Source organism: Anser anser (assembly GCF_964211835.1).
Source record: "Anser anser genome assembly, chromosome: 5".
In the NCBI taxonomy this organism is placed as follows: domain Eukaryota; kingdom Metazoa; phylum Chordata; class Aves; order Anseriformes; family Anatidae; genus Anser; species Anser anser.
In genome coordinates, this window is record NC_139725.1 from 27061468 (window position 1) to 27084319 (window position 22852).

At 33.1% G+C, this 22852-nt stretch overlaps 1 protein-coding gene across 5 annotated transcripts in view; it reads right to left on the reverse strand.

The window, feature by feature from the left end:
• FMN1 (formin 1) overlaps positions 1 to 22852 on the reverse strand; it is a 211846-nt gene that overhangs the window by 25225 nt on the left and 163769 nt on the right. For all 5 annotated transcript variants that reach the window (XM_083839382.1, XM_083839384.1, XM_083839383.1 and 2 more), the window contains one exon: positions 20281 to 20373. In XM_083839382.1, the coding sequence (XP_083695508.1) occupies positions 20281 to 20373 (93 nt within the window). The remainder of the gene's footprint in view (positions 1 to 20280; positions 20374 to 22852) is intronic.

Genomic DNA, 22852 nt, shown 5'->3' on the forward strand with positions numbered 1-22852 from the left:
CAGTTATAAACTTCTTTTTTTTTTTCATACAAGGCCACTGATCCAATTTCATGACAAGGGTACTTTCACAGAGATCTACACTAAGCTAAAATCACTTAAAAATGGTTTACTTCACAGCACTGCTGCACATGGACAAAACAAATTAATTTCTACACATATATTGAGTGAATGTGTTGTAGGTACTTATTTGATTATTTCATTTTGGCAAAAGTAAAAACAATGTGACGTGTCCTGTGTCATGAAAACAATGAATTCTATACCATTATATTATCCACCTCAAATCTTGGTGGCAAGACAGTATGACAGCAGGTCTCTTTTATGTGTTTGTTTCAGGCTCCTAAGAAATTGAACTAAAGTTAATATACTATACTTAATTTATTATTTCCACAGCTCTTATATATTTTTTATCATTAAAAGTAGAAAATGTGAGAATTCTGATAGTTCTTCCTGATACAAAATTAACTACATATAGAAAAACAAAGATGGCTAAAATCTGAACTATGTATAAAACTGTATGCTTTATGATTACACTAATAATTTCCTGTTGTTGAGGAGATCAAAAAATGTTAAGTAAACCAAAATCCCCACATAGCTACATTCAGAGCTACAGCAGAAATCCAGTATCCTCAGTTTCCTGATACAACTGCACATAAGCAAGAAGACAATAACAAGGATAGCATGATTATAGGCTTATAGTTAGGTGGTAAGAACCCACTTACTGTTTTTTAATCTCATAAGAGCAGAGTAAGGGAAGACAGAGGAAAGACATTTTAATTTATTATAGAAATTGGAAAAAAGGTGTGACTTCTAGGAAAGAACTTGCATAGTTTACATTAATAGGACAGTGTGTTTGTTTGCACACCAACATAAGGGAAAACAGGAAGCAAGAAAGTAACTGTATTATATGTGTGACTGTTTTCCATACCTTTAGCTATAATCATGTCTACCCAATAACTATTTAAAAGCATTACTTTGAAATTAAGATGTTGAGACTCAGACAGTTTTGAAACACATGATGCGGAGATGTGCACCTCAGATTAAATCTAACCCAAAGCTTGAATCTCTGTTGTATACACAGTGGCATTAGCCTCTGTTATTTCAATCTACAGATCCAATCCTACTGCGCCAAATCACAATATAGATGTAGATGTACATTGCAAAATACAGATTTTTTAATCTGCAATTTTGTAATGTGTACAGATTACACATAGGTCCTTCAAAATGACTTACCATAAACTGTATCTGGTAAGGTGGCACCCTTCTGTCTGCCCTCAGTCATTAGGCTTGACCACCTTTGAAAATAAAGGGAACTGCCAAATGTAGTTTGCTGTCTAGTCTCATCTCCAAATGCAGGTTCTTAATATGCTCTTCTGTTTGGATTTGGTTAAGATACGGAATAAAGTCACAGACCTTATCTTATGACTAACAGACAGTGTTAATGAATATGTTTTCTTCTAATACAGATATGAAAACCAGGATCAGTGAAGAATTTGTATCTTTTTACAGACGAGTTTTGAAACGAAAACATCTACTGACAAAATATGCAGCTTTAATATGCTGTTAGAATAATCTTTTGCAATACAAACAACTATAACAAAACTTGCCTTATTAATCCTGCTATCTGTATCTAGTTAAAAGAAAAAGAAAATAAATGGAGTACAATCTTATGAATTTGCCTTATGAACCTGAGATATTTCTAGCAACTTCTTTTTACTAAAATACAGAAGTAAGCATTTTAAGAGTCATGATCCTGTAACAATTCTAAGAGTGAAACAGTACTAGAGTGAAGTGGTAAAAACAAAAACAAAAAAACCCACTTTATTTATTTATGATACATATTCTACTTGCTGAGGATAAAACAGCATGTCAAACGCTATCTTGAGAAATTACAAGAAAATATTTATTTTTAATGCTTCTAATAAATGCACAGCAACTCCCAGCTACAACAGAACCAAGATCTCTTCATACATCTGGCTACTAAGAAATAGTTCCCCAAAGAACAAGGGAAAGTTAATATTGGTAGTGACACAGACTGAACACTGGAGAAGGCCAGTAAACAAAAGACAAAAGCAGAAGGATTCTCTAAGAGTGGAGGGCAAAGAAAGAAAAATGCGTGGACACAACTGTGTAAAACTATGAATTACACCTGGCCTGCTAGTCAAAATTTTTAACACCGGGTGGAAAAGTCTTCTGGCATTTCTCTCTGATACTAAGTATATGAATGCATGTAAGAAGAATAATTCACGCAAATCTACTGAATTAGTTGTGCCCATTACACCCATTACAGCTTTTCATTTTTCAGTGTCTTATTATTTTCAGAATTAAAAGATCTTGTGCATAACCTTTTATAACTTTTACAGACATTCTGGAGCAATGTTCAAAATTATGAGAATGACCAGAGAACTTGCAGTTATGGCAGAGAAATCAGAACTCTTAGTTTTTTATTTCAAGGCTGAGTTAAATATGCTTCATGAACATTTAGAGACTAGCAAATTGTAGTTTTTTTTTTTTTTTTGAGGGGGGGGGAAATGTTACCCTAAAACAAGGCATTTCATCTTTTTTTTGTCTCAAGTAAGGAAATGGGTCTTTTCTGACTTTTCCAACCAACCACACTTATATTAAAACAGAATCTGGGATAAGACATAGTCACAGAAAACAAGCAAAAAAACAAACAAACAAACAAGAAACCAAAACAAAAAGAAACAACCCTAAACATGCAAAACCAAACCAAATCCCCTAATGATATTCCTCTCTGAACTTTATAGAGCTTGGACAGTGAGACAAAAGACAGGACATTTCCTAGGCACAAAAGAACTCACATTCATTATTAGTCAAGACTAAAACCTCTTAAGCAGTTAGGCCAGAAGAGAGCCAAAAGAAGAAGCCCACCCATAATTTGTGAAGATAGAAATGTATTAGCCCTTTAAACAAGGGTTGAAGAAGAAAGGTGTATACCCAGAGAAGCTCAGATTGGGTTATCTTTCCAAACTGCCAGATGTGGCATTCTGTGGCATTACTGAGGTAAGGAGAACAAGCAACAAGCGTTCTAATTTTCTTGGTCTTTTTAAAGCATGAAGACATGCCACCATTTGATAACAGATCCAAATCTCTTCGGAATTATGCATTGCAGGTATACTTGGATATCAGATGCTGAGGTCTGAAAACTCTATAGTTAGAAGTACGCCATATATGTCTCCATGCTCAAGTACAATCATCATACAATCATCTGCCCCATCCCTGAAAGCGTTTACGGCCAGGCTGGATGGGATGTTGAGCAACCTGATCTAGTGGGAGGTGTCCCCGCCCATGGCAGGGGGGTTGGAATTAGATGATCTTTAAGGTCCCTTCAAACCCTAACTATTCTATGATTCTATGATAAAAGGGAAACTTCTTAACAACTGTATTTAATAAAGGACTGTGCAGGGTGAGAAAAAAGGTCAAAGAAGGCCTTCTAGATGGATACAGAGACTAGAGATGATCATTAAAAAAATACAGATGTTCTGTTTTCGTACAAAATTCTAGACAGGCTTAAAATCCTAGACACTATAGTAATATAAAGAACAGCAGGTTCTACAGCAGGATGGATTTAGTCTCCCTTGTTTTTGCTTTCAGTAGAACTGTTACCAGTGAAACCTTCAAAACAAACTTCATTTTTAAGAAACCCTTTATTCAAGACATCCACTAGGTATGAAGTCTGGGGAAAATGAGACTTTTCTCTTCCCTTTTAACAGCACTATCAGAAAGCACTCTTTTCTCCAAAAGAGTGTGTATAAGTGTGTGTATGTATGTATATATATATTAATATAGCCAAAGTGTTCAGTCACTTGATTTATCATGTTAAACAATCTGTAGTTTTCAATGCAGTATGAGATTTTATTGATTAGATGACGATAGCAGAACCACATGCATGTTGCTAACAACTCATGCACCGTGTTCACAACATCCATTCAATCTTATTATTAATTATTATTATTAGTGTTATCTTACTGGCTAGAAAAAGAAAGGGTGCTGCATAAAAAGGCAATCATTAAAATACATTGTAAATTATACAAGTGAACAATCTGCATGCTGTAACATATGAAAATACATTTCATTACCTGACACTGCCAAAATCTCCTTTCTTGAAATGTGAATTTTAAAGGAATGAAATAAAAGGAATAGAATTTTTTAAACAAATTAACTGGTATCAAGTGCAAATAATAAAATATTCCTGGACATACACATATGAATGCAACAGAATGTAAAATCAGAAAATGGAAAGAAAGCCATAATCTGTACTGCATTTTGAAAACATGAATCAACTGACAAGAGTAAGTATAGTACTGAGAATGAAATTGGGGTTTTGGAATTGCTAAAGATATGGACATTTCTAATTTTGTACCATATGCTATTGGGATAAAATTTTACATTTCATAAAGACTGAATGCAATTTCAGAATGGTTCATTTGCTTTCAGAAAACACATTATAAGCATTGCTAAATAGGATATAAAAGTTCTCAGAAATGCTGCTTACAGAAAAAAATGAATTTAATTATTTCAGACACTTATGCTTCTCATTTTAATGATTGAAAGCCTTTCCCAATAAATTTAAAAGATTTTAGCAAACTATGCAGTGTCAGAAATCCTAAAGCACGTGTCTGTTCTGTTGTAGGAAGAGATATACTCATGAAAAATCTATGTAACTAGAGCTATGCATAAGGACTGAAGTTTCTACTATTTCTGCATTATTATATGTTACTTCTGCATTATTTCCATACAAAATAAATCTTACTACTTAAGAATTGACTTCAAACATAAATATAGCAAACAGGAAAGAATATGTAGTGTAAGACATTTTCCAATTTAATTTTGATTGTATTCAATTTCAAATTTGAAAAATTCATACTTAATATGACTACAATTTGTTCCACTACAGTTCACCATTCTCATGCAGGAGCTTTTTTGTCTTATAACAACAACAACAAAAAAATCACCACAAAACCTTAAGTGTTCTATGTACAGAGTTCAAGCAACTGATTTTTCTAATATGTATAATTTGATTAGCTTTCTTTAGCTAGTCGCTAACTTCTAATTTGCTGTCTTTATGAACTCCTGAAATTTGACAGACAACCTGGAAAGTACATGTAACTATTTCATTGTATGTCTAATACAGTTTTTCTATTCCAGCATATTAGAATCAACAGATCTTTCTTTTATGGTATCAGTTAAGCAAGGAGGTCTGGGAGCAATGGAACAAATGAACCTTGGCCTATTATTGATCTGTATTTTAGAGTTAGTTCCCAGATGGATTCATTAACATTTAATTAAGGGTTGAGTTCATGATACAGCCTTTCTCTCCCTGGAAGGCTAATAGAGTCACTCTTCTCTATTTAGCCACATATTTTTATTGAGATTTTAGAAGCTTAATATCTTAAGACGTCTAACTCTGCCACATTTGGTCAAAATTGGCCAGTCCATTAAAAATTATTGGCAAGGGAACAAACAACAGGCAGTGTGATCACATTTGCCTTGTTTCCTTTACCTCTTCTCTAAATTAGAAAATGTCACATTTTTAACATAGGATTTGGCTATGCATATTTTTTGGACAGTTTAAATACTGGTATAGACATCTTAAACCCTTTCAAAACAATCTTCAGAACACTTGCTGCCATGAGGTCTTAATCATGCTTCCTTGAACCAGTCCTTACAAGTTTATTTTCCTTTGCAGTGGTACAAAAATTATTTTTAACTAAGAAACCCACATCCAATGATGAAAATGTACAACTGTTTCTATCATACAAAGAGTCTCTGTGCAGTCTTGGAAAGTTGCTTAACAAACAAGGTTCCCCATGAGCAATCAGAAATATTATTTACCAACCTGTACCTTAGGTACTGGCAAGGACTAATTAATTAACATCAAGTGCACAGAAACTGTTAAACATTATAAAATGTTCAGTATTTTTGATGTTACCAAAGCTTCACAAACTGTAGATATTGGTATGCATACAGAGGCACACAGCACCAGCAGAACACACTCAAGCAACACATTCAAGGAAGTGTTTATTATCATAGGTAATAAAAAACTAGGAAATTATGTTTTCTTTTAAAAGTGATCATGCTGTCTATAAATTTCTCAGAAAAAATGTTGAAGGTCATTTTACCAGAATGTCATAACCAACCACGAAAATAAAACATTTTATGTGTATTTACTAAAGCCCTACATTTCTTAAAATGTATTTTTCTTAGCTCAACACTTTTACTGTATTCTGTGAGAGTAGATTTTAAAATTAAAGCAGTTTTTTTTTTCAGTTAGCTTGTATAGAAAAAGTTCATGGTTTCATTAAAATTAGAATTATCATTAGCCTTACTTTCCTATGTTCTGCAGTTATTAATTAGAAAGCAAGAATTAGCACTACATTTTTCAATTTATTCCAATTACATTATTTGAAACTGTATTCTGTTAAGGTGCAATTAAACCATTAATTTCTCATTCTCCCATATGTGTGGTATTAGAGAAGAAATAGCTTTTAAAGCCTTTTAAAACTCTGAAAATATATACTAATTCCAACTTCTATTTAATAAATTCTTATGTTGTACTGTAATTCCAAATGTGATTTTGCAGATTACTGTTTGAGATGACTAAATGTATCTAAACAGTTTACAGAACTGGAAAATTAGTTCTAATCCTTTCAAACTGAAGAAGGTTAAATCCAATCTGTTCTGTGTTTGAGAAAACTAAATATGCAGCTTTTCTGTAACTACAATCTCGTATTGTAAGTAGAAATAAAAACGTATAGGATCAGCAAATTTTTATAACAAGGACAATATTTTAAAATACATGTAGAATGATTGTGTAAAGCAACAGGAATCAGGTCTTCTCAAAAACATGAGAGGGATTAGAAAAAAAAAAGTTAATTAGATGGTGAACCAACAGCTAATCTGCTGAGTAAAGAATGAGTAATTATATAAAGAGAATTAAACTAATTTCAAAAAAGATTGTGAAATTTGTGGACTGAAAGCTTTCAGGAGAGAAAAGCCATAGCATTGCCTCCTCCTGTGGAATGATAACAATGATTTATGAAGCTAAATTAATTTCTGCTGATTGAGCTCACTAAAGATTGGTTTCACATGATCAGCTAAAGTACAGCAATGCGTGATGTGTAATGGCCCCACACGTTTGAACACACTAGGACATGCTCTTCTAGGTGATCCAAAGGATGGGGGTAGGGGGGTTAAAAGCTGCTGCTTTGTTTTTCATACATTTTCCCCTCATTACGATACACTCCTTCTGCAAAGTAAGCTACTTCTGGTGGTCGGGAGCAAAGTCTCATTGTAAATGCACAGCAGGATAGTGGCAAAGCTGAGATTAATTCTCCATAGATTTATATAGACCTTTCTCACTGTTGATTGCTTGTACTGTTTCAAAGGTGTGTATGTTGCCTTTTTTATTGCTGGTTACTGACTTTATTCTAGCATATGGTGGTTGGCGCCATGACACAAAGTGAACATTTTATACTAGAATTAAAGTGGATATTTGACAGTTTCTGTCAGAAAGTTCAGAGAAAAGAATTTGTGAGACAAGATTTATTGCATATTTTATATGGGACACATCTGTTTCTTTGCTACGTTTTTGTTTAAAAAAAAAAAGCAATGAAGGCTCTTTAAGCAACAAAGACTGTCAATAAAAAGCATGAACAGAAAAACTACATTATTGAGAATGAATTTAATCGTTCTAACCTTCTAAAAATGTGCTGCTTGGAAGTATGATGGTCACCTTCCCTTTTTTATTCAGCCACATAGACAGGATGGGGGCAGGGAACTTCAAGCTCAAATTGATTATCGACTACATTTGAGGGTAAATCAAATAGGTAATCTAGGTACTGATATCAGATATTCATATTTAAAAATAAGTGAAATATTAAGGTAGATTTTACCTACTAATATATTTTTAGCTTCTGTAGCAGCATTTCAGTGAGGAGGAATGTGCCAAATGAACGCTTCTCATTTTGAAAATTTCTTACATATTACAGGTTAGGTATGGTGGGTAAAATGCTATACAAAGGTTTATATAGTGGGTATACCTCTATACTCTGCTCTATATAGTGAGCAAACCTCTCCACATAAATCCACATAACATCACTAAACCTGATGCAACTTGGTCTTTGAAGTTTGGTGTTTTAGTCTTCATCGTATTTGAATCAAAACTGAATTTGGAGAACATCTAGTAAGATCTGGTTCAAGAAAAAGAGAAGTTGTATATGTTATACAACATATATATAAGAGAGAGAGAGAAATTTCAATAAAACTTGGAATTTTTAATTAACAACCTACCCATTTAAAAAGGTTCATATTTAGTAAGAAATCCTAAGCTTTACCTTGGGAAATATGAATCGGTACAATTTAACCAAACATCACACGCACAAAATAAAGAAATTCTGAGAAATTCTGTTTAAATCACCTATGTTTTGTGAAAATTCATGTATATCTAATTTAACTTCTACTTAAAGAACATGTCAGTAGAAAAAAATAACTGTTGGACTACATTCATTCTACACAAATACTTATGATAGGTGGTTAAAAATACTATAATCACAAGTATTTGTGTAGAATGTATGTACATAAGCTAAATGATTTTCTAAACAAAAAAGTAGTAATTTCCCTTTCAAGATCATGAAGATATATCAAATGATTTCATACTACCAATGCATTTAAATCTTGCTTTTAACGCAAGGTTATTCTACATCTTAGATTTAAGTGGGAAAATTCAGCTAGCTATTAGTTTTAAAGACCTGTAATTTGAAACAAAATGTAAAAAAAAGGAAGCAAATTTAGACCTGAAATATTTCTCCTTCTTGCCACAAATAAAACACAGCAGTAAATAGCGTATTTTAGGCTTCTTGTTTTAAAGATTCTTTTGTTAGGATTCTTTTAAATTGATGTTTTTACAAGAAACAACAACCTGCTTCCCAGTACAAGGCATATATATATTGCTGAACTTGCCTTCTTTATGATAAACATAATATATAGAATATATACTAAATAAATATATACTAAATAAGAATATATATATATATACAAAAAGAACATCTAAACTTCTAAATAAAAAATTAAGCAAACTATTCTCCTTATGGGGAAAGGATGAAGGGAAAAGTAAAGTATGCATGACACATACCAGTTGGGCCATTTTATGGCTCCTACTACACTTAACATGATGAGAGAAATGAGAACAGTATGCAAGAGAAAAATTCTTGTGTTTGCTTAATTTAAAAATGGGAAAATAACAAGAATTATTTTTACATCTACCTGATCTATTTTTAAGCTTGTTTATTTTCTGTTGACCTCTATGTATCTTTTTTTTTTTTTTACCTCAGAGTGTATGTAAATATTTCTACATTGTTCATGTTCACCCTCATGTAAAAGGAAATGAATATTACATAACAGGACCAGGGAATGTACCTTGTAGGTGTACCTCTGGGCCTTTATTACTACCTTACTGTTTATTAGGTACCTTCTGTCTCTTACAAGTTGCTTTTACACAATAATAATAGTAGGTTGATGCAAAAGACAGAGAGAAGAATAGAAATATATGATAAATTTAACTGAAATCATAAAAATGAGATAATTGCAATTTTCTACAAGTAGAAGGGGTTAATAGTTGATAGCTGAATCAAAATGGTAGTCAAATAAAACTTCAGCTACAATCTTAACTAGTAATAGACAAAAAACTATTTCTGGGAATGATAATTAACACAACCAGTATCATTTGTATCTAAACTCATCCTGATGTAATAACCCAGTCATAATTAACTTAGTTTCTCTTCATTTATTTCTCCATTAGGACAAGGAAAAACAGACTTACAAAATTATGTATATGTCATGATAGCAGAGCTGTTTCAATCAATTCATATACTAAGAAAAAAAGAAGACTACTGATTTCTCCACATTGGCTAAGATGTCCACAAAGCAACACTGTAACTGCTCTTCACAGGACAAAGGCAGTGAAATTGCAATGGTACCTTTCTAAATATTTTGCCCTGGCACCCGAAGTATTTAGGCACAAAGATATTACAATAGAAGTTGCAAAGAAGTGACCTAAAATCAGACTTGTCTTGCATTTATTAGAAGTCTGTCTTCTATTTCAGTTCTAATCTTAAAACACTGTATCATTCACATGTTTTTACTCCTTCATTCTCCAATTTTGATAGTTTAATAGTAATCTGGTACTTTGTCTTTCAACTAGCTTCAAATTTCTGAGAATTGCTTATGAACATAGAGACTGTTAATTTTGTTCTCAAAACAAATGGTCTTGCTAAACCCTGCTTAAAAAGTTTGGGTGTCAAATTAATTTGTCTTCTCGTCTTAGAAAGAAGCCTCGTTCTGACGTCTATTTCATGTCTGGCCTACAGATGTTACCTGTTATCATTGCTTAACAAAGAAAAACACAGTTTACACCAGAAGAGATTCTAATCCAGAGAGCTGCAATTTCCTGCTGAAATTTTCAGCAACGAGTATTTGTATTAATCATGCAAAAGCGTTAGAACAGGATATTGATGTGTTTGCAAAGGTATGAAACGTGATTGAGAAAAATGATCAACATACTAAAACTACAGAAGTCTACAGAGAAATTCTACATAAGTGCATATCAGATTAAGCATGTTATTGTCCTAATTAGTTTGTGTTACAGTAGCAGGGAAGGGTATTTTCAAGCTTAATCCAAAGATTACGGTGTGAAATAAAAGAGGATATGGGGCAAACATAAGGTGAAGGTTACCAGTGAGTATTATTGGCATTTGAGAGTGTTTGGGCCGTTCATTATTTAAATAAACGCATTAATGTCTTCTATCCTATCCTTTCCATTTATTGACTCTGCTCTTTTCCTCATAGTAATTTTTTCCATCTATGAGTAAACTGCTTACATAGGATATATAATCTAAAATAATTAATCAGTAAGTATCTGTATTTCCCACCAAGGAAAGTTTTCACAGGCATTTAAGTTATATTAGTTCACTGACTTTCAATACCAGCACAAATAGGATAAGACAAGAATGTAAATAGCAGAACAAATCGAGATAAACTGCATGCTAATGGAGTGACACTGCAGTGCAGACAATAACGACATGAAAAGATATGAAATCATGCAGAAAATTCATTATAACGTAGTAAAGAAGAAAGCAGTTGGACTAGAAGAGTCCATGGAAAACTAAAATATAACCTGAGATTTGGTTTACCTATATGCCTATGATACAAGCACTGGAAGAAATCTACACTAATTGAATTGAAAATAAGGGGTTTGATGAGAATTTAAAATATTAGATTCCAGACAAGCTGATAACAATTATGTAAAGGAATCAGTGATTCTAGGTATACATTTTATAACAATCACATACATCACAGTTTTTTGTATTAAATCAAGGGTATTAACACTAATATTCATCATGCCACTCAATTGTAATTAATAGGAAATCCTCCTCTATCATGAAGTGCTAATGACTGTGGCATCCACAGTAATTCAGTATAACACATAATCAAACTGAAAAGGATCTGGAAGGAACTGTTTCCTCTGAAAGATTCTTTCTTTGTCTTCTAGGAGAGGATGATACTGTACTTGTTATTATAAACACTTCTAAATTACATATTACACACTGCAATGGCGTTTAGCCCTCCAATTTTGAAGTAAGTTATGATTATAGTGAAACTGATTGTAGCAGTGTGATGTAAAACTGTCTCAAAAATAATCAATCGAAAGTTTCCTGTGAAGTCATATTTTTAATTAACATCAATTTTCAGGACTTTGATGCTGGTAATTCTTTTGGTAGTGTAGGAGGAAACATTCATTTCAGAGGAAATTCTTCTTCTTTGAATCAGCTCACTGTCAATATTGCATTTGTTAGAGGCATATGGATGCAATCACATTCCAGGACACCTTATTTGGTGTCTTACGGACTGAGGCTATTGTCCAACTCTAAAATCTCAGAGTACCACAGCAATAAGGATCTGTGCTTTGCAGACTCATGCCAATTTATGTAAATCACTCTTTCATCTGTTTAAATACAACGATCTTTGAGTGATGAAAACAGTTACGACTGTCACAAACAGTTTGAAAGATTAAAGTAATTCTGCTGCTGGCATATAAAACAATGTTCCACATCTAAACACAAACTTTGCAGGGTCTGTAATGTCATTGCTGGGAAGGATGAAAAGTTATAAGCAAACATTATCACTGCAAGGAAGTATGACATATTTTTCATGTTTGACACTGGACGTAAATATCCTCCCACACTGTTTAATGTGAGAACTGCATATGTGTGGCAGAGATAATAAAACATCTCAGAGAAAACAAATGAAGGGGGAAAAAGAGTTATGATAAGTCGAACAGAAAATACAGCTTTGAAGCTGAAAGTCTTCATATTTGTACAGTTTATTCACAAAAGGAAGAATCAGTATTTGATACGCAGAGTAGACAGTCACAGATTCTGCAAGAGAGCCTGATGCCTTGTCGAACTGGTTATCTTTACAAATATATGGTATTTGTTTGACAAAAGCAGCTTCATAATTGCAGGTAACAGAAAATCAGGGCAACTATAAGATGCTTGTAAGTGCTATTGCTCTTCTGCGGTTTTTTATACACCATAAATTAAAAGGCAATTGTGACTGAAATCCAATGTTCCTTAAGAATTGATTTTGATTTTTTTGCTTAACTTATTCAGCATTAAAAGGTTCAAGAGCTTTACAAAGAAAATGAAACACAAGTGTCATAACCCAGTATGTTGGTTAAGGTAGAGGAATACAACACTAGTGAAAAACAAGTATGTGTCTTAGTTTCATATACTGTTTTAGAATATTTTTTTCTAAGATTTCATGTTAACTTTGTTTCTGTGGATTTACCTCTTGGGGAGAAAGGTTATATTTTTGTTGTAGAGAAGCAAGAAGTTTAAATATTTTTCAGGGGTTTTGGACATTTTGGGAAGTCATTACAAGAAAGATCTACCAAACTACTATGAATAAGGAGTTAAAACATAATTTCTACATCTGGTTTAAAACCAATATAATGCTGTCAGATTATTAAAGGAAATAAATGGCAATGTAAATTTCTTTCTAATTTTTGACTGTATTAAAATTTATAAAGGTACATCCTGTTAATAGTAAGAGAAACGTGAAATACTATATTGTGAAAATGGTATTAATAATACTGTCTTGGAGTATTCTTATGTTGACATCCTATTTTATATGCTGCTTTGATTGAAAAGTAATAGAGTTTTGAGTGGACTTTTTTTTTTTTTGCCTTAATATAAGATATTATCATCATCTTACAAATCAAGATATGTACACAGGGGCTATAAACTAAGGAAGGAAGGATGCTCACCTTGGGTTAATACAACGGCTGCTAGTAGATAAAGAATAAATCACAAACACAAGAGATATGCACCAGAAAGGAAGTAACAATTCTTTATGTAGTTGCAGTGACCTAGATCAAGCAATTCACATGATACTGCTTCAGATATTTGAAAGGGTCAGGAGGTATCTGCCTGTTTTGGCAGCCAGGTCTGTTACAGAAACAGACAAGCACTCCTCTTTATCCTCCTCATTCTCATGTCAAAGAATAGAGGAGTTCTGATCAGAGTTTCTGGCCAGTGCACTTGAATACTGTTTTTTCATGACATTTCTTAATTTCTCAGTGTATTCCCCCAAGAATAATATAAAGTGGAAGGCAGTTAACATACAAATGAAGGGGGCTAGCCTTAATAGAACTTATTTCTTATTTTCTTTCCCACTGGATTACCTCAACAATCCTCTATGGTGCATTCAAACAGGCAAATCAGGAGATGTGGATCAAAGCTCCTGTTCTGCAGCAGAAATACATTAAAAAGCACAACAGATTGGATGCATGCCCAGGTAGCTACTGCAGCCTGGCTAATATTATTAAGAAATCACTTAGCAGTAAAAATCAGATTTACTGACATTTTTCATGTGGTTGCTAACCTTGCCTGAAAAATGTACTACCTACCTCCTGACGTAGCACTGCAGTGACTCACTTGGTCTATGACTCTATTTTTCTATTGTACAGTACCATGACTGAACAGTATTCATCTTTTATGTAGTATAATATAGATGAACAGCAATTGTAGCAAAGCAATGAACTTAACCAATGTTACTTCCAAGTGCCAGGCTAAAATTCTAAACACAGGACAACTTCTACCATGGGATTGGTCTCAATAGATCTACTCTATTTGACAAATCCCTCCTTCTCCATCTTGTTTGTTACCTTGGGCACTTCAGCGTATCTTGTGCCTTTCCTAAATAGTGTTCCTTCCCACTATTAATGATTTTCAGAAACTGTTCTGTCTTGACATCAGACTACTTGCTTCCCAGACTCTGTTGTAAACTAAATGAATTCCTGTAATAGCACAGTCTCCATCACCAAGATGCTTTATTCTTGGAGAAATGAAAAGAGGCAGCTATGCACTTCCTATGCTAACTGCTACTAAGACTACAGACTTTATGATTTGCACATTCCAGAATACAAGGGAGGATATGCAGCCCAGATTAGAGTTCTTACATGCTTTCTGACCTGGAACCAATGAAGGGGAATTTGACCAGATTTTGCAAGATCCTGGATGAATGTGTTATGCATTTCCATATTTATGACAACAGACAAAAAATATGAGATAGTCAAAGGGTAAAATGAAAAATAGATTTTGTTAAAGCTAGTCACCCACTCCTGTATGTCGTCTATTTTCTGGCTCACATTATACTTGAGAGAATGCAGGAAGAGAATAAAAAGTGTCATGAAAAAGTAAAAACAATGGCTGATGGCCAGCACCCTTTCTAGTGAGTTTCATAGCTGTAATAACAAAACCTTTTCTTTTCTCCTTTTCAAAACAGAGTTATTTTGCATCTTTCTCACATACAGCTAATGATTTTGATTATTTTTGGTCATAATTTGGTATCCAAAGAAGAGTTGTTTTTTTTCTAATCAATTCATAGTACAAATTTCATAAATTAATGTGCATTCCAAACCAACTACTAATATCAAGATTTCAATGTTATTTTTGCAAATCATGGCAATTTAAATAGAAAATACTGCGAATGTATTTCTGAAAACAGCATGCAGTAATTCCACTGGAAATACAGTAAGTGTATAGTAATTTATTGTAATTCTTAGGTCTCTATACTGTAGGAAAACTAATAGATTTAATTGTATGGATAAAAATATGTTAATGATTATTTCCACTTTTAGAGTAATTTAAGCCCTTTTAAAATAGCATGGGAATATCAAATACAGCTAATGAAGTATTAACACAGTTTAAAAATGATGTCTTTCTTGTGAGAATCACACAACACTTGACAAAGATTATCCTTCATTACAAAAAAGAGCAAGAATCATTATTTTACACTCTATGTACCGGAAAAGTGAGGCTCTCTGAAAAAGAGATTAACCAACTCTTCTAGCATAACATGTCAAGTAGCTAAACTGGGAATAGAACCTAAAGGTTCTGGCACCTAATTCTCTGTTGAAGGCAATAGGCTATGTTACATCCAGTTACACAAAACAGCACTGACATCATCAGCAGAAGTACAGTTTATCCCCTCTAGCATTTTAGAATGTCAGTCTCCATAACACTGTGTGTTTTTTTATTACAACACAGCAAGTATTATATTTAATTAGTATTAATTGTAATTAGGAAATTTAAACAGCTCTGTTAAAGCAAATCAATCTGTTGCTTTTTTTTTTTTTTCCCCCCCCTACAGTATTTCCCATTTAGCTTTGAGAAGAAATGATGGGAAATTGTGCATCTGAGAAAAACCTGAGTATCTATGTGTTCCAGCCCTATTTTCAAGCCAGAAGTTTCAGAAAAGCATCTGAGCTTTGGATACTTGCTGTGAGCTGGCAGTAAGATAACAGAAATTTTTCATACATTTGCTTAAACCAGCCTCAACTCTTTTTTAAACAAACAAAACTGAAAGCAGATGCTTAACGGATGCTCAGTATTATCAGTTAACTCCTAATTTCGGAGAAGCAGCTGAGTTTCCAGACACTTATCTGAACTCAACCTCTGAACTTTTTGAAATTTGTCCAATACCTATTTCAATAGCATAAATCAAGATGGTTGTCTGTTATTTTTACATATCTCCAGTGTACAGTTTTATAGGATTTCCCTTCTAATAGCACACCAAGTACCACCCACCAATTATAAAGATTCAATCCAAGTAGGTGACTGACGGACAAACAGTGTCTGGAGCTCTCAGGACTTTGTACCTGCAAATTCTAATGAAAATGAGTACAAACTGAGGGCAAGTATAACAAAGACATCAATGGAAAGCATAGAGAGACAGACAGAACAGTGTGATTCTCCATGCTTAGTGTTGAACTCTGAAACTTTTGAGATTGATTTTTTTTTGTCTCTTTGTTGACATTTGTCTATTTTTGTAAGTGTCTGCTTGTGCTATCTTATATAGTTTCTTTCCTAGGAAAAACCCTATACCATCCCAGTGAATCACAGAAGCTGAAAGAGCATATAGACTGGTGTACAAATACATACTAAAAATATTTGTTTTGAATTTGAAGATTTGAATACAGGATTTTATTTTAAATTAGGTGCATGCAAAAAAAAAATAATCAAAATGAATCCCTACAACTTGTAAAAATGTTAGAATGAACAATGGTTCCCGGTGTTGCCATTTCTTACCTGCCTTGACAGACTATTGCCCCTTCAATGCAGTCTGGAATCTTAAAATTTGACAGAAAAACTGATATGGAACTTCAAAACAACTATATTTGAGCTGCTCTTTAAAGTTGTAGGCCCGTTATTTATTTATAATATCAAACGTAATAGTAATGGTTATCTATGTGTCTGCATGTGTAGCAATTGAAACCGCTCATCAGTTCTCAGAAAAGAGACCAGACATGCAGGAACACACTGATTTTCACTACTGATCACAACTTGTATGAAATGAGCAAATAGGAATTGTCAACAAATCTCAGGCACAGAGTAGAAGAGCTGCACAGAGGATATTTCCGACTCTATCTTAATGTCAAGCTAAAACTCATTCAGGTAAAAGTGACTGAAATTAAGGTCTAATAGAGCCTCGTTTAGCCTACCAGAAATTACTATTTGCTATAAAAAGCTTGTATGAGAAGTATAGGTACTAGAGTGGCTGCTCATCTACAGCAGATTTTGTTGCTTTTACTGATGTGTACTCACAGTAGATCTGAAAGTGTTCATGGCTGAACATTTACAGCCAATCAAATGTATTGACAAACATAGTTGATTCTAGTGGTTTGACTTATTGACATAATGCTTACAGACACAAAAAGAAAGGAAGAGAAAAATCCACAGAGGCCCAGTGAAAGAAAGAGGCAATGAAACAACTGAAACAGCAAATTTACCTAAGCCTATGACTGAGGCATAGACCTATGAAATTTACATGCCTACGACAGAGGAAAAAGCCATCCAATGTTAAAAGATGAGCAAAGAAAGAAGAAGAAAATTGCTAGTACAATATGTGAAGTCAGTGTTTTTGGTTTTATTTTTGTTTAAAATACTAAAGCCGATTTTAAAAATAAAACTACAAAATTAACTTTTGGTCCACTGACTGTTGAGGAAGAAGCAGTAAATCATAAAAAACTGATAGCAAGTTATCTAAAAGATCAAAATTCAAATCCCTTTAGTTCAGAATAATTACCTGCTACAGCAAACCACATGCCAATGTAGTTAGAAAGCAAAACAAGCAGCCACATTAATACAGCAGTGACCAGGACATTGAGATACTCATGTTCTGAGTTATTTTTCTGTGTAGCCTTGATCAAATCACTTATGCTTTGTTTTCTCAGTTGCTAGCTCAACCTGTGGAACAATTTCTTGTAGAAACTAAGTACAATCAAAAACTTCACTGCAATACATCAGAAGTAAAGGCTGTATTCCTTTTACTATAAAAAAGTTCCTCGAATTCCACAGCACACGTTTTAATGAAAAAATGAAGAACCCAAAGAAAGCTAAAAAATGACAAGTGTCACTGAATAACTCGACTTCTTGTTTCACTCTGATTAAGTTCTCATTTAGTTGAAAGTAATAAAGTGAAGTCCTAGATGCCAACACAGGCAGTTCAATAAACGTGTGATATTCAGAGCATTGTAATAGGCAAAATACATTGTTTTTAAAAATGGATGAGTGTGTGATGGCAACATGCAACAGCACAGCCTAATTTACCACTTTAAATATTATGAGTGTCTACTGACAACTCATCTCAGAAAAAGGTAGATAAAACAACTGTCAGAAGATGAGAAATTATTTTAGACAAAATTAAAATATGTATAGCATAAAACAATATTATAAAGTAAAAGGTAAACAAGAGAAAATAAAAAGAAAGTGGACACTTAATGAATGTGGTTTTGCTCTTCCCAGAATACAAACAGGAAAACACTAAAAAGTGTCTGATAAATTTAATAGTTTACTAGTCCAATATTATTAATAGTCCAATAAATTTAATAGACCTCAGTGTCCCGGGACATCGTGCAGGAATGTATCCTCTCTTAAAAATATACATTATTCACAGACATAAGGGTAACATTTTCTGTTACACTGATAAGGATAAATTCTAATTCTGTATGTATCTGTACAAAGATAGTAAATCTTGTGAGGAACATGTTTTTTTGTTTTACAATTATTATTTCCTAATTTCTTCAAAAACAGAACTAATCTTTTCCCAAGATCAGCTCAGTAATTTTATCAAGTCCCACTCATCATAAAGCAGCGTAGTTCAGCTTTGCAGAAGAAACCAGGTACTGTGTTACCTTTATTGTTTAGAACTGTGGTGACATGCATTTGCTATTCCTTGGTTTTGTCTGGGATTTTCTTTATAGCAGCTCATATGGTGCTTTGGATCTGTGACCCAAACAGTGTTGATAACACACCAATTTTTTAGCGACAACACTGTGACGAGCAGCATACTGGAGATCGTAAAGATACTGCAGAAATGTACAAAGCATTACCTCAATCTTGGCATTATAGTTAAGCTGACAGTAAAAATTTCCAGTTAAATAATTTGGAAAGATAACTGTCCTGCTGTGACACAAAGATTTCCTCTTTATTTTTTTTTTTTTTTGTTTCACAAGTTCTGTGGCAAGAAATGTGCAGCTTTAATAGTGTCCAATAAATTTAAAATAAAATAAATATATCTATTAAGCTCCATCGGCAGGGAGAAGGGTGAAGAATAATAGTTTATTCAACAGTACAACTTAACAAGGACTATTACTTTTAAAGCATCCTGTTTTCACTTCGCAAATAATATAAGATAACCTCATGAAATAAAGTTATTAAAAAAGCACTACAAGGATCTTTATAAAATGGATTAAGCTAATTCATAAAGTATTACAACAATTTGAATGTAACTAATAGTAAGTACGCATTCTGCCTGGAATAGTAGATTCAGATAGTTCACTTGACTTCTCAAACAGCAAATTGTTAAATTGTTCACAATTTCTGGGAGAAATAATAGTACCTTGGTAATATTTAATCCTTAAGAATTCTCAATATAGTAATCAGAAATACTTTGTTTATTCTAACAGACTATACGTACTCCCTACAACCTGGGGAAGAAAAATCTGTTCCCTTACCTGTTCCACAGCTCGAGAGACCCCAGTGCTGGCACATGCAGCACTGTTGGTAATATATAGTGTAGGAAAACAGGAGAGAGCAAGACTGCTATTTTCAACATCAGCAACATGCATTTACGTGTCTTGTACTGATCATCAAATTGCACCCTCAGACCTCATCTCTTTTATCTCTAGACTCTACCCTCACAGGTTACTTCCTTATGTCTGTTTCTGTCTCACGCAAGGCAAAAATCTTAAATCTGAATTTAAATCTGAATTAGTCAGCTAATAGGCCCACACCATTAATACAAAACAGCATTACTTCATGTATGTACATGTACCTTCTCTAGAAGGGTACTTTTCATTCTAGCCTTTTATAGACTTTAAGATTTATATTCTATCTGAAAAATTTGGTCTGTGATAAATATCGTTTTCATTTTACCTACAATAATGATAAAGAACAAAAGCACAATATAATCAGTAAGAAATATGTGAGATAAGAGAAAACAATCATCTTTGACAAGTGAATTCCAAGATCCGCATATCCATTACTTTTAACACATATATTTAGTGTATTAGGAACATAATCCATAGCAGATAGTATGAAATTTTAGAGGGAACAGGTATTTAATGCAGCATACATTATGTATAGAACACCTTGTAAAACACTATGCTATTTACCAATATTTTTCTTCAAATGTGCTTACCTTTTTGGAAGAATTCTTCTAATTTCTCCTTGAAGGGCTGGAGATGCTCTTCTGAAGACTCTCTGCAAACTAACTTCATCTGCTTTTCAGAGGCTATAAAAAGAATTTGAAAGACGTTAGATGTTAGAAAGAAGTAGATGTCAACGCTGTAGAAGCCTACATCCAAATTAGTCACCTACGCATACTTTAGAGTGAATTAAAATAAATAGTCAATTTACATTATAATATTATTATAATATTATAATATAAAAGCAATTACATTATAATAAAAAATACTGAAGTGTCAATAGTCTAGTATACCAATTAGAAAACTCTGTATGTGTTTAAAGAGTGGAATTTGTCTTTAGTAATGATTTGTTTGTCTTAATACTCCAGCTCTGAGCTGAGACTTGCTGCTATCACAGCTTGCCACACACACAAATTCTAGACAATATTTATAGCCCAAAGCTTTGTTCTGTGGTGACTGGAGCATGCCTTCTATCTGGACTGATTTTAATCCATCAATACCAGGCATGTGTACTCAAGCATTTTTCTAACACAGATGCAGGAATTTAGCTTTACTTAAGTATTCAAATTATAGGCCATGACATGAAATAGTAGAAGTCTATAAGAAGAAAGTTAACTTACATAACTTATAATTTGTTTACTGTTTAGTCTGTTACTTTAAGACCTGATGCCATGTCAATTTCTAAAAACTTCAGGTTGTTTGCCAATTAATTTTAACATTACCTAGAACTTCTGTCAAACTTTGAAGGTTCTAACGTTCCACATTAAAGATGAAATTACACTTTTGGAAATCAAAATGCAATTACCTTCCATTTAGCAACTGATTTTATTAAATACTATATGATTTTTTTTCCACAACTCTTAATTCCTATGCGGCTAAATTTAGATAGAAATTTATTTTGGAGTTAAACCTGATAGTTAAAGTTTGGCTGCATGAAATATTTTCACACCATATTGCTGCCACCACTATATAAGTCAACTTATTCCAGCAAAAATTAATACAAAACTGTGGAAATAGAAACTGAGAATTTTAAATTAACATGTAATGGAAGGTTGAAAACACATGCATACATTTTATAGTACAACTTAAATTGTGTTGCTTACTGTTATTGCCTATGGTACTTTTGGGCCACCAGGACTTACAGTTTGTAGAATTAGGAGGAGTTTTCTATATCTACTCAAGCAAACTGTAAAACTTCAGAATAAGACAGGGACATTGGAATTCTATAGAAAAAAAAAATCTAGCAAAATAACTGAGATGCTACTTCAATTTCCAGCTGAAATTTTACACAAAGTAGCAGCTACAGGTCTGTGACTAATTTTTGTCATGCTTAAAAAAATCCACAAAAAGTATATAAGGTAATATTGAGAAATTATTCCAAAGCAATATAAAATGACAAAAGGGTTAAAGTATTAATACACATTATATTGTTGCGTTTGATATAGTGACTATAGAATGCACATGATTAATATAATCACCTAAGGCTGATGATTGTATTAATGACTGCAAGCCAGTCATTATTTTAGAATAACCTTATACAAATAAATTTGTAAAAATCTACAGAGAAACAGATATGAATATATATATATATAATAATAAGCTTGTAACTACAGTAGCATCAAAACATACCCTAACATACTCTAGAAAGGTGTTTTTGCAAACTTAGAGCTACTAATGTATTGTCTTGATTACTCTAGCCTCCTTGATTCTTCCTACAAGCATTAACAACCCAAGATTATTAGAACAGTTAATTGGATATGTGCCATGGAAATAATTAAGTGACCAAGACTAGGACCAATTGTTTCTAAATTAGAAAGAAAGCACACGTAAAACCCCTTCAATAAAAAATATTTTTTTGAATAAAGACAACTAACATTAACCATACTCAGATGAAAAAAGCTAAAGAAAAATACTGAAAAGTAGAAGTGCCAGTGTACAGAGAAGCTGATTTGGGTGGTGAATTCTTTAGTAGAATCTTAACATCCTTAACAAGAGGATCAACATTTGGAGTGAGGAGAGAGAATGAGTAAAAGGAAAGGCACATCAGAGAAGATCAAATGGGACACATAACATAGAACAAGTCGGTCCTGGGCGCTGATTAAAACTCTAACTTTGAGATCAGACAAAATGAGGTGAAATGCCAGTTAGCATTGCTTAAGTCATCTTAAGGCAATGAAACTGAAAGAGACAAAAGAAGTCAAGTAAATGCTGGAAGACTCTACGAAATTACATTATTGGAAAGCCTTAAAAAATAAATACATAAATAAATAAACAACAACAAAAAACACACCTTAAATGAGTCTCTGATGAAGATATTTACTTAGACAAAAACTACCTATCTGGAACAAAAATCTACTCGTCAAATTCCCAAAGTTCTTTAGATAGCTGTAAAAATAGACTGAAGGGCCTTAAGAAAGTTTTAGATTTGAGCTAAGGCAATCAAGGACAATGGTGATGAGGTGAAAATCACAGGAGCAACGTCTTTGCCCTGTACTGCTTAGTCCTCCCTTAGTTGACTCTGAGTTTAGGTTACACTTCACTCAAAGACATATATATATAGTTCTG